This window comes from Parasteatoda tepidariorum, chromosome 7 (assembly GCF_043381705.1).
Source record: "Parasteatoda tepidariorum isolate YZ-2023 chromosome 7, CAS_Ptep_4.0, whole genome shotgun sequence".
Lineage (NCBI taxonomy): Eukaryota > Metazoa > Arthropoda > Arachnida > Araneae > Theridiidae > Parasteatoda > Parasteatoda tepidariorum.
In genome coordinates, this window is record NC_092210.1 from 67,431,927 (window position 1) to 67,444,545 (window position 12,619).

At 27.6% G+C, this 12,619-nt stretch overlaps 1 protein-coding gene across 2 annotated transcripts in view; it reads left to right on the forward strand.

The window, feature by feature from the left end:
* The window catches only part of LOC107445515 (katanin p80 WD40 repeat-containing subunit B1), a 70,672-nt gene continuing 58,053 nt past the window's right edge, over positions 1-12,619 (forward strand). Inside the window, exons 1-2 of one of the 2 annotated variants that reach the window (XM_043052894.2) lie at positions 1-652; positions 8,839-8,969. In XM_043052894.2, coding sequence (XP_042908828.1) covers positions 625-652; positions 8,839-8,969 — 159 coding nt within the window. In that variant the 5' untranslated portion in view covers positions 1-624. The remainder of the gene's footprint in view (positions 653-8,838; positions 8,970-12,619) is intronic. The other variant, XM_043052893.2, reaches the window with a different exon arrangement.

Here is a 12,619-nt window from a genome sequence, read left to right on the forward strand (position 1 = left end):
TTCTTAAAGATTATCGTAATTTTTTTATATTCGCTTAATTCAGGCGATGGAAAATTTAAACTGTTATCTTTTCCAAAAAAAGTGAAAGATTCTAAAAAAATGTGGAGGGGAAAGTTTTCAAAACCTAGTTCTGAATGTCCAGTAGCCTCAAAGTTGGCGCTTTCAGTTAATCACTTTGGCGAGAAAAGTTTAGCTTCCTATTACTGTCTGTAAAGGCTTCTTTTTGTCACAGCCCACACCACAACAATTGATCAGAGAATTTAAAATTTAGCACGGAAATCATGTGTAACGTGCAGTGTAAATACTTATAAACTGATTTGTTATATTCTTTTCTTCAAGATTAAAAAGATTTGTAATTATTCATTAGTTGTAGTTAGTTTGAAAGCGAAATGGTTTATTAGTGTATTCTCTGCAGCAATTGCATTTCTATACAGATGTAGATTTTTTTGTGGTGTGTGGTGTAAAATAGATAAAGAAAATTCGCAAGTTAAAGGACTAAATACTATTTATTAATGTGTGTTGTAGTGTTTTAATTTTTTCTTTTTATATTCAAAAATTCTCAGTAGCTTCAATAGGATTAATGCTTCAAATTTTTTGTGGAATAAGACTGCATTGAGATTTACGATGTCATCGAGAAAACATTGGAAACTTCGTAAGTATTTTCTGTAATGTCTTTTAGTAAAAAATTGGTTCTATGCATTTTATTATAAAAATGCTATAAATATTTTTTTGATATGTACTTGAGGCACTAGTTTTTGTACGATGATTATATGTTAAACTTGTGTTGCTAAAAAATTTTATGGTTTGTAAATGTGTAATAAATTTTTTCGAGATTTTAGTATTAGATTTAATATAGTTTGTAGGACAATATTATGAATTGATGAACATATTTAGGTCATGATTTTAACCATTGTAAATTCAAAGTAGTGAACAATGGAAAAGAAATTTAAATTATTTATTAATAATTCCAATTATTTATTAATTAATATCAAATTATTTTGTGTTATGCATTATTTTTTCACTCCTACAAGTACGGAATTTTGAAAAGCCTTGAAATTTGTACTAAGCCCATATTTTTTCATCTGACAGCATAACAGTGTGAATGTACCTTATCCCTTGAAATTGAAATAACAGTACTAGCAGCAATGGCATTATAGTAACAGCACTTTAAATAAGTATAAATCTTATATATCGAAGTATTAATATTCAAAAGTATTTGGTTTTATTAAACAATAAATTATTAAGTGTAAATAGGTATTGATGGTAGCGGTTGGCATTGCTCATTGATTTTGCACAAACAAGCATTGATAAAAGGAATGTAGACTACATAGTTGGTAAGCTTTTGATGCGTGATGGTTTTTATCATGATGTAAAAAACAAATACTCAGATCGTTGGTGACATTGAATTTTAATTTTATTTCAACTGATTAAAATTGAAATATGAAGAGTATATAAAACATTGAATTTTAAAGAGAAAAAAATATATTTAGCAAAAAAAGGACTCTAGATTATTGATAAAAATATGATAATGTTTTATATAGGGATGTATTAAATATTTGGAGCTTTTTGTTGCATATTCAGTTGGTCAAATATTTGTCTAAATGTTTGTCTAATTATTTGGCAAAGTATTACAGTGAAACTTCCTGGGAAAGACCGCCTCTATTTACAACCATTTTTGGGATGCACAGAATTTTTTACTTAGACCTAGTGCTGAAGAAATCCTCAAGATCATTAAAACCTCTCCCATCGACCAGGCAAACATATGCACCTAATGCGGGAAAGGTCAAATAAGGAAACTCAAAAGAATTATAAAAACAAAAAATTTAGGAAAGCAAATAAGTAGATTGAAATGTATTCAAAATATTTGTGTGAGACTCTTATTCAGAGAGCTCTTTTTTACGATGTAACGTCATGTTGCACTCAGTGTGCACTAAAGTGGATGCTATCAATGATTTACTTGATTTATTTCTAGAGTTGAAAGTTAAATTAGAAAAGAAAGTTATTTTAGAAAAATAAACATATTTCTTCTCATCTTTTAAAGCTAACTCATTTTTATGACATAAAATTAAATGCAAACGTAAACAAAAAACATAATTCTTTATTTAAAATAGCCTTATCATTCATGCAAGTGGCAGAATTGTGGCGACATTTGTCGCAGAACATTACCAAGTTCTTGCTGAAAGATTTTTCCTTTGGGAAGTAAAAAAATATTTTAGTTTTTCTTTCTATGCAGAAATTTTCGAAAATTTTTATCTTTTAATTATATTCAACAGATGCTTTTCTCGTGCATCGGATGGGAAGGGGGGTGGATGCTTGTGATTTTTCTATTCTCATTTGAGAATAAAGAATAATGAAGTAAAAATTTTGGTTTTCTTTTCTGCAGAGGTTTTTGTTCTATTTTTTTATGTAGTTATTACTATTAATTTCCACATAGCTTTTAAAATCCGATATTTTAAATACTATATCATTTATTGCAACTAAATCTGGAAATGATAACAGGAATTTAGTAACCCCTTTTTGAAGAGTCTGATTCACATGATTTCGCAGTCTATTTTCCCCCGGTAGTTACGGATTACACGATTTTCTGCTACGGATTACAAGTTTTATTATTATTATTTTTTTAATGTATTGACGATTTACAAAATGCAAAAAAAGAAATAAATAGTGTGTACCCCTACAAAATGCGAGAATATCTCCCATAATATTAGAATTAAAAAAATATTACATATTCAATTAAAAAAATAATTTTATTTAACTCAAATAGTTTTTTTTCTTTTTGATGACACTTTTGTTACTTTAAATTAGTAACACATATATATTTGTTATTTTTAAAAATATCTTGCAAAAAGATGTTAATATTAGAGAGATATGATGCAGGGTCATTCATAAATGGTAAATTTGTTTTTACACATAATTACATCAGTTGGGATCATTTTTAGGCTAAATTTTCATGACGCCAATAGAAGTGGCATTTACGCTCCAAAAAAGTGACACTAACTAAAATTGAAAGTGTTTGCAAAAAATCATGTACCTTTGGTAACAATTTTGAAGTCTATAGACGTTAACTCTTAGAACAACCAACTGACCTTTTTTTTAAATCTGCGTTTGTATTCACGCTGTCGTGCCACAGATCCTTGGTTTGATTCTTGGGCCAGGAAAGGTTGACTCAGCCTTTCAACTCTTTGGTGGGTCGATAAAATAAGTGTCAAACCAAGAATGCTTGGGAACTAAACACTGGGGGTTCCACGTTGGGCAGACCACCTAACAGGAACATCTGCTCTAGCACCCCAGAGCCTAAGGGTCAGGAAAATTAAGATGGGCACAGTGGACCATGGCCCTCTGTGGGCTATCTTGCCACTGAGTTTAATTTTCATTATCTCTTTTTAACATTATTTTATAGTGAATTTTTTTTCCCGGAAAGTATTATTTTTAGCATTAAAGTTTCTTTTTAAGAATTAAAATATTTTTTTCTATTCCTCTTTTTTTTTAACTTTGTAACTTAAGTTTTTTAATACCTGCTAGTCAGTTTTTTATTGATCTTAAATATTTTTAATGATCTTAATATCTAAGTATCTTAAACATTTTTAGTATAGATTTTATCCTTTTATCCTATGTCAATAATTCAACTAAGTTTTGATTATTTTGCAATATTGACTAAACTCATTTATGTATAAAAAAATTTTTATTATTGAAAAAAACACGTTACTATTTCGCGGCCAAATAATCGCCCGATATTTTTGACTGAATATTCATTATTCGACTATTCAGCCAAGTCGCTATTTTTTTGACATCTAGTTTTATACCAATTTCATGATATACCATTTTCATCTAGTTTTATACCGAATTCATTCAAGTTTTATCACCAATTTCATGACAAGTATGATATAGTGAATGAATTTTTTCTTCAAATTAAATTGTCATATTCCATAATAGAAGTATTTAGTTAAAAGTACAAACAAAACTAAACTGGAAGAATTTTTCATTTTTCTCTGTAATTTTTTATCTTGGTCAATGGTCTGGAAATAAACTGTTTTTCAATCGAAAATTTTTGAATTTCAATGTCTATTTCCAATTACCAATTTGTATAATAATTTTATTTGCTTTGTTAAACTGTTATTTTTTATAATATTTGTAAGTATCTCATTTTTAAGTTAATGTTAAAAAAATCTACATCTGTGATGAAAGAGATCTATTTAATTGCTCTTTGAAATATAACAAGAGTAACACAAAAAAGTAATAAAAGTTAATCCTAAATTTTTGATATTTTTTAAAATCAAAAATTTAGATGTTCTGCTTACATATATTTATTATATAATGGCCTATAATTTAAAACTGATTTATACAATATATCTGTAATTACTCTAAATTTTAATTTTGTTACAAAAGTAACCACAGCCTTTTTTGTTCATTGAAAATTTTTGTCACTTTAACTAACTGTAATAGTTACAAAAGGGTTGAGGGTTTAATAAAGTAGTTAAACTTAAATTTAGCAGATCTATATCTCATCAACTGAACAAAAATTCTAGACCAGAACAGCATACACATGCTTTTTCGATAATACAAAAAGTACAAAAGCAAAAAATAACATCCAAAATGACTTTTGATCTAGTGACTGTATCTTCATACATTAGAACTTTTATTTTAATGGTTTAAAGAGAGGATCCCAAATATGGTAATTACTTATTGCAGACAATATTTTAAGTTGCAAAATCAGACCAGAAGAAGTACATTCTCTGAAGTAACCTATTTTTTTGTCAACAAATTTGGACTCCTGATCTTCAAAATATGGGGAGTAGCTGAGCTCTGGGAAATAAGGCCTTAATAGTTTGGTCAGGAGAGTTGTTGAAAATTTGGACCCCTTAATGTTACTTTAACTTTTTGCATAATTTCCCATAACTCAAGACTTTTTTTTGTGAATCAAATATATTTTACACATAATTGTTTAAATATATGTATAATTGTTATTTCATTATAAATAACATATTTCATTATTAATTTTAATTAAGAAAAATATTTTATTCATTACACTCTGAAAATTCTGGCTATAAGACTTTCGTCAGCATATATAAAGGAGAAAATGAATAATAACTGTAGGAATTGAAATTCGTCACAGCTGGGCTTTTCTAATGAATAAATTTTTTGAGAATTTCGATTTTACACAATTTTTAAATTAACTAGCATATTTGTTGAAAATAATAAAAATCAAAGTATATTGATACAGTAATAATTTATAAAGCTAAATTTCAGGTGTCATAACCTTAAGGAATTTAAACTAATAAATAAATGAAATTGACCCATGTTACACAAGTTATTTGTGTTACATTTGGCAGAACAGAAAATATTCCATTTCAGACAGTAAGTTGATGTGGCATACATGAGGAATATGTTAAAATAAACTTAAAATATGCATATTTTAATATTTAAATGATGACTTTTTCAGATTTTGTTTGCTTTATTTGTTTGCATACTACATTCTTAATTTGTTGTGAAAATTCTGCAATAGTCAGGAAGTCAATTGTCTAAGTAGTTATGGTTAAAAAAGAGAGTACTGAAACATTTTCAAGTAATTTGAAATAAATGGTTGAATTTATCATCCATAAATGACAACCTTTCTTTCTCCTTTATGCATGCTTTAAATTTCCTTAGATATTTTAAGTATTTTTAAAAGGATGCAGATGAAATCCTAATAAAATTATGTTTTTCATTACGGAAATGTTTAGAGGACTCGTGGAAGATTTTAATCTTTATGAATTGGAGATCCATTTTGATGGAACAATGTGTGAAATTATAATGGGTAGCTAAATGGGTAGTCATAATGGGTAGTATCATTGCTAAAGTTTGAGGAAACAATATAAAAGATCTTTTAAGTACAGTAAAAACAGCGCAATTAGAACTTCGAGCCTTGCAGAGGTGAAGAAGTTAAATGATGGGAAAGCAACCAAGCTAAAGAAAAAAAAGGAAGCAAGTTTTACTAGATGACTTTCACATGAAGAAGCAATAAATTTCATACGATTACATTTTCAAAACTTTATTATTGATTTGAAAAATTCATTTGCCGCTAAAAGTTCCAACAGTTATTTGAAGGTTCCTCCCCAATCCTTGCCTAAGAATGTTAAGTCCTTTGATTTTTTTCAAAGGGAGTGCTTTAGGTATGTCATATTACCTATCATTAAAAAAAAAAAAAAAATCAAATTTTTTCAAAGAAAAGAGATAGACTTATGAGCGATTGAAGAGAAGTTGCTATAAATTTGTGAGATTTAAAAAAGTAGGAAAAAAAAGTCCAGAAGGGAAATTATGCACCAAACATGATGAGAAAGCCGGAAAACTTGGTTTTATGACTCTTATATGAGATGTGATGAATGAATCTTTCAAAAAGCAGTTGACATATTTTATTTATCTACGAGAATAGAAAATGCTCCCATTATTTTACTACTCAGGATATTACATCTCTGACAAATCTAAGAAAGAAAGCTTTTCTTCACTATATGATCAGCCATAGTTCATAGAATTAGATAGATTTTTTAATGTCAATGAATATGACCCTCTAGTAAAGTGGAATAATTTTACGAATCAGAAACTAAAATTAGTGAATGTTTCCCTCTGATGAAAATGCTCCTAAATATATCAGGTTGGTTTAATGATTTATGTTAATGATGAATGGCACTTGTGACTAGAGATTTTCATCAATTTATGAAAAATTATAGATTTTTGTTTTCGTTAAGTAAAATTGTTTGATTCTCACTGCGGATAAGTCTAATAAGTTTTGAATTTTTTTTTTATTTATAAAATTTTTAATGCATTATAACTGTATACCTGACACTTTATCATTAGTCAGGGTTTGGTTTTTGACGTCAAAAAGTGGTTTTTGACATGAAGNTCACATGTCAAAAACCTGCCAACCCTGTCATTAGTATTTGCAAATATTTTTAAATAGTTGCCTTTTTGTCGAAGGTATATATTTTAATAATTGCATACTAATGTGTAGTACCAAAGAAACGAATAAAAAAAAAAGAAAGAAAAAAACAAAGAAAGAAACAAAAAAAAAATATATTTATGTGTGGTTTACATTTGGCATGACCCCAAGATTACAAGAAACTAAAATTTTGCTCAATTTTAGGTCTACCTTTGTCAGAATTAGACAGGTATGAAATTTGCTGGGAAAAAAGTCTTGAATATAGCAGAAACAAAAATTCGCAGGGTAGCTATTTATTCAACTTATATGTGATAAGAGCTGTACTTGAGTAATTGAATACAGAAGTAATTGTATGAAAGCTGGGAAGTTTTAAAAAATGTGATTTAGGCCCAAAATGATAAAATCTGAAAATAACACCCTCCCCTAAGCTGTAGACTTGATTAACAATTTACAGCAGAAGAGGAGGGTTTGAAACTTACATGTTGCCATTGAGAGTGATATGGTTGGGTTTGTTTGCCAAGAAAATATATAAACTGCAAAACTACCAACAGTTGCCATGCATTATATTGAAATTTAATTATACTATAGGTAATCAGCAGGTTTTAAAATATTTTTTAATTAAAATTAAGGTAAAATAACAGATTTAAAAGCTCAGAAATTTATATTCTAGTTTCTGATAAGAAAAATTTTGCACAAAATTTTTTTAAATATTTATATTTTGAAAAAAAAAANCTGTCAAAAACTGTCACATGTCAAAAACCTGCCAACCCTGGATATAATGTTGTGATTGTTTTGTTAAATTAACTGAAATCGCACTCATGCCAAAGTAATAGATTAGGAATTGTTTTATATGGAAACAAAGCAAAGTCTGACTTAGATATATATTTATGCATCTGATATTGCTATCCTGGCAAATTAGTAATGATTCCAATTTTTTTTTTTTTTGTTGCAATTAATAGGAACACTTTAGTTCATTAGATTTAAAAGTTGTAAAAGTTTTTGTGTACACGGTTATGTACTTTGCTAGATCAAAACCTAGTTTATAGAATTAATGATTATAAAATTATAATTATTTTAATGTATGAAAAATAAAACTGTTTGATCCATAAATCTTATGTTTAAAACATCTGTTTTTGAAACTGTTGAATTTTTCTATTTTAAATTTAATTGGATTTAACATAGGATTGAAAATTCTTAAGAGAAGAAACCTATTTCATCCAAAACACTGCAAGAAAGTGGAAAACCGGAAGAAAATGGACGAAGCAAAAAATGACTAATATAATTTTTTAATAATAACTCTAGAAGAAATAGTTAAAATTTAAAAGAAACAAACTTTAATATTGTACAATTTTGTAGTGTATGAAATGAAAACCTTAAGCTGAAAAATTCCTCTGTCGCACGGCTGGATTTAACATTATGCATTTCTGTTGTCGTGGTGTTTATTTTATCATTGGAACCATCTTATTAAAAAAAATAATCAAAAAATTATTTTAAAGTAGGAATAAATAGAAATTACTTTCTCTCATTAATTGATTGATATGAGCAATTAACGTCATGTAAAAAAACATGATCATGACAAGAGAAAAGCTTATTTTGGGAAAAACTTATTTTTTCATTGCTATCACTTGATCCATTACTTTAGGGAAGTGCAGGACAATCAGAATTTCTTTTACTGTTTTAAGATTTTTTATTAATATAAAGTTTTTTTATTTATTCACATTTACTGCAAAGATATTTGGTATATACATCTTAACTAATTTTTTTTTTTGCTTTTTGAAGTTATTAAACAATTTGCATGTGCTGTATGGGAAGACTTTCAATGAAAATGCTTTGTTTCTCTTTAATTAACAAAGCAATTTTCATAAATGGTTTATAAAATTTTTGATTTACCTTTTATTCATTTTCTTAACTGCATTTTTTTCCAGAGGAATTTGTGGCTCATTCCGCAAACGTCAACTGTCTTTCATTTGGTCGCAAGTCTGGAAGAGTTTTAGTTACTGGTGGGGATGACAAAAAAGTCAATCTTTGGGCTGTTGGAAAGCCAAACTGTATCATGGTGAGTGCAAGTTTTGCTATGTGTTTAGAAAATGTTTCTATATGTTTTAAACTACTTAGAACCATTTTTCGGGCTTTACTTAGTAAAAGGAAAATATTTGATGTACCCCCCCCCTTTTTTTTTTTTTTTTTAATCTTATGCAGGATTAATTGCTGTGCATATTCTCCTGAGACCCACCATCCACGATAGGAGGAAACATTTGGTACATTTTTTTTCATTATAAAAATATTTTAATGTTTTTTTTTTGTCTGTATGCCCTTACAAAGCAATTGTCTATGTAAAAGTATAATTGGATTTATCTTAATTGGTTGGAGTGTTTAATTATGACGCAAAATTATAAGAAGGATGAGAAATTCGATTCTAACATTTTGGATAAACCTTATTAGTTACAAATATCAAAATAAAACTTTTTTCGTTTTTCTATTAATCTCAAAGAATAAATGGTTCAAATTTGAAACTTCTTAGTAAAAAAGTGTTAGTTAGCATTTCTGTCAATTTCAGGCTAATTACTCTGATAATGACAACATATCGAAATGGAATTTTTTTTTTTAGTTCTTTATGATGAGGAACACATAGTCCAAATTTGATACCGCCATCTTGGTAAAAATGTGTTCTTTCACAGTACTGTCAATTTTAGGCTAATTACCCCGATAATTACAAATCATCGAAATTAAACGTTATAAGTTTTTCTTTATACCAGGTAAAGAACATATGTTCCAAATGTTAGCTTTCTAACTTCATGGAAAGTGGAAGAATTAGTGATGAGTGTGTAACTACTTGGGAACTTGATCTTGCAGATTGCAGATTTTATATTGATTCATTCTGTTTATGCATTATTTGTTTATTTAAGTTATTCATCTATATACCATTCGCAATTTACAATCATTTAATTAACAATGAAATGGCCAATTTTCTTATTACTGTTTTAACTTTTTTCAAATCTTTGTTTTAAAGCGCTATGTTAAAGAAACAAACAAACATAATTATTGGTAAATATGCGAGTGGTCAGTAGCTTCCCTTTTAAACGAGTTTTACGTTCATACTCTGGATGTAAGGTGACAGCATGAGAATCAAGGCCACAGAAAAAAGAACAATTCGTATTTTCCGTTGTCTTAAAATGAGTATAATAGGAACTTTTGTACATTGTACAATTTTGATGTTAGATCTTTTGATTGAAACACAATGGTAATAAAATGAATAATGTGTAACAAGTTTTTCTTAGGATATGAAAGTAAATAAGTATAATAGTTTTTAGATGACAGTAATTGGGCCAGAAGCAAATGGATTATAGTTAAATTTATAAAAGAATTAGCGGGTATTTAAGCGTTAAACGTCTGTTTATATTATCCTTAAAACGCACAATATCGTATTTTAAAATATATAATCTGCAATTCTTGTATAATCTTATTTAATAAACGATATTATTAAATCTTAACTAGATTCACCAAACTACGTTGGTTTTAAATCTTAAGGTTTGAAGATGGTAATCAAGCAAATTGATTTTTGTTAACTTTTTGACTGTATTAACAATCAGAAAGAGAAAGCAAACTTTTAAGCTGAAGGTTTCTCTCTGAATGTGTAATATTACTAAACATTTTCCAATGCAGATGCTGATTTTGAATTTATTCTGAAAGAGAATGCTTCAGAAAAACTGAAAGTATTGAATGACTCGAGTTGGTTTTAACATGTTTAACGCGTTTTTTCAGATGGGAATTATAGGATTTAATATGGGAATGCACGAAGTGGGATGCGTGCTGCTGATTGTATTTTATCATTTAACTTCGAACAACAAAGAAATTTAAAAAAACTGTATATCATAAAATGAGCTAAGACAAATAAATATTTGATTAAATAGAATTATCAAATTAAATTGATGTAACGATATTGTCTTGCAAGGTACGTTTTTCGGAAAGTTATTTATTCTGAACTATATCATACAATAATGGTTGCTGCTTTTTGAAACAACTTTAGTAATCACAAGTTTGTTCTCTAACTATTTTATATGTCAGATTTCGATGTCTCGAATAGTGAGTAGGGATGTAACGAATATTCGGTTTGTCGAATGTTTACCCTAACATTCCGCAAAGTATTATTTTGAAAATTATGTTTCTACAAAGTTTTTTTTTAAAGAAATTTTAATAGATTTAATAAAAAATCTGAAATCGTATTTTTTACTATAACATTATTAAAAATAGTTTTTACGCATCTTTAAGTTCTAAAACTTGTTAATTTATGTTCTAAAAGACATAGAAAAGCGAATTTTCAAGACTGGATTACTTTATATTGAACCATACGTTTTGTAATGCTGATTTTTTCTTCTTCTCGTTTTACAGAACTTCTTATTCGGAAATCAGAATACCGGAAAACCAGAAAACCGGAACGAAATTCGATATATTTTCCCGCCATTTCAAAAAAAAAATTTTTTTTTCTTTAAAAGATTTCAGAATTCTTACTTTTTAAAATATGTTTACCATGATTTTAGAAATAATCATTAATTCCCTACACTGTCAAAAGAAGTAAGAGTTTAAAATTATTCTAAATAAATATATATTTTTTTAATTGAGTTTGACAATTAAAAAAACGGCTTTTGTAGCGATTCAGAAAACCGGAAAAATCAGTTATCCGGAATAGCGATGGTCCCGATCGTTCCGGATAATCGGTTCTCTACTGTAGTATATTCAGGATAGTCAATTTCTTCGTTTTTTCAACACTTCATGTTTTAAAAATTGAGAACTTGTTCATTTGTTAAATTTTTGCTTGCTTTTTTGTTTTAACTAAAGCGAAGCATACTAACGGAGCGTTTCTGATAAACTAAATTGTTTTATTACCACTTATTTCTTGTATTCGGTAAAGTAAATAATTAGTGACAAACTGTGATTCTCATAGTTAAAGTTATATTTCAGATCTAAGAAATTTTTTTTGTTTGTTTTACTTTTGATTTTTTTATAACCTTTTCTTTTTATCAGCGTTTATATTATGACAGAACTTTTTTATTGAGCTTTATTCTTTTATGGTCACTTTTTTTAAAAAATACGGCAATGTGAAAACGTTAAATTAAGATTTTTAGCGTTAAATCTTTCGTTTAAAAATTACGAACGATTTTTGTTTTAGTTTCTAGCTAGTTTTTTTATTTTTTTATTTTTATTATTATTTTTTTATGTGAAAATATTGCTATTAGCATTAATATTTTTTTTTTTTTAAGAATTAAGAGGATATTTTTTTTTCTATTTCTTTTTTTTTTTTTTAACTTTACAGTTTAAGTTTTTAAAAACTTTTTTTTAATGACTGTTGGCCATTTTTTTTTATCTTAAATATTTCTAATTATCTTAGTATCTATTTATCTTAATTATCTTACACATTTCTATTAAAGCCTTTTTCCCTTTACCCCTTGGCAATAATGGAGCTAAGTTTTAATAATGACTAGACTTATTTCTATATAAAAAGAAATATTTACTAATGATTAAAAAAAAAGTTGCTATTCGGCTGATATTTTTGGTTGAATATTTGGCTATTCGGCCAAATCACTATTTGTTACATTGTTGAGTAAGATTACTGATCATTTGGAAATGTTTCACTTTCAGTTGTAACTACCCATCCAGGCATAAATGGTGTGATGCTTGCTTTCGCGCTTCTTAGAGTCCCCCCCCCCT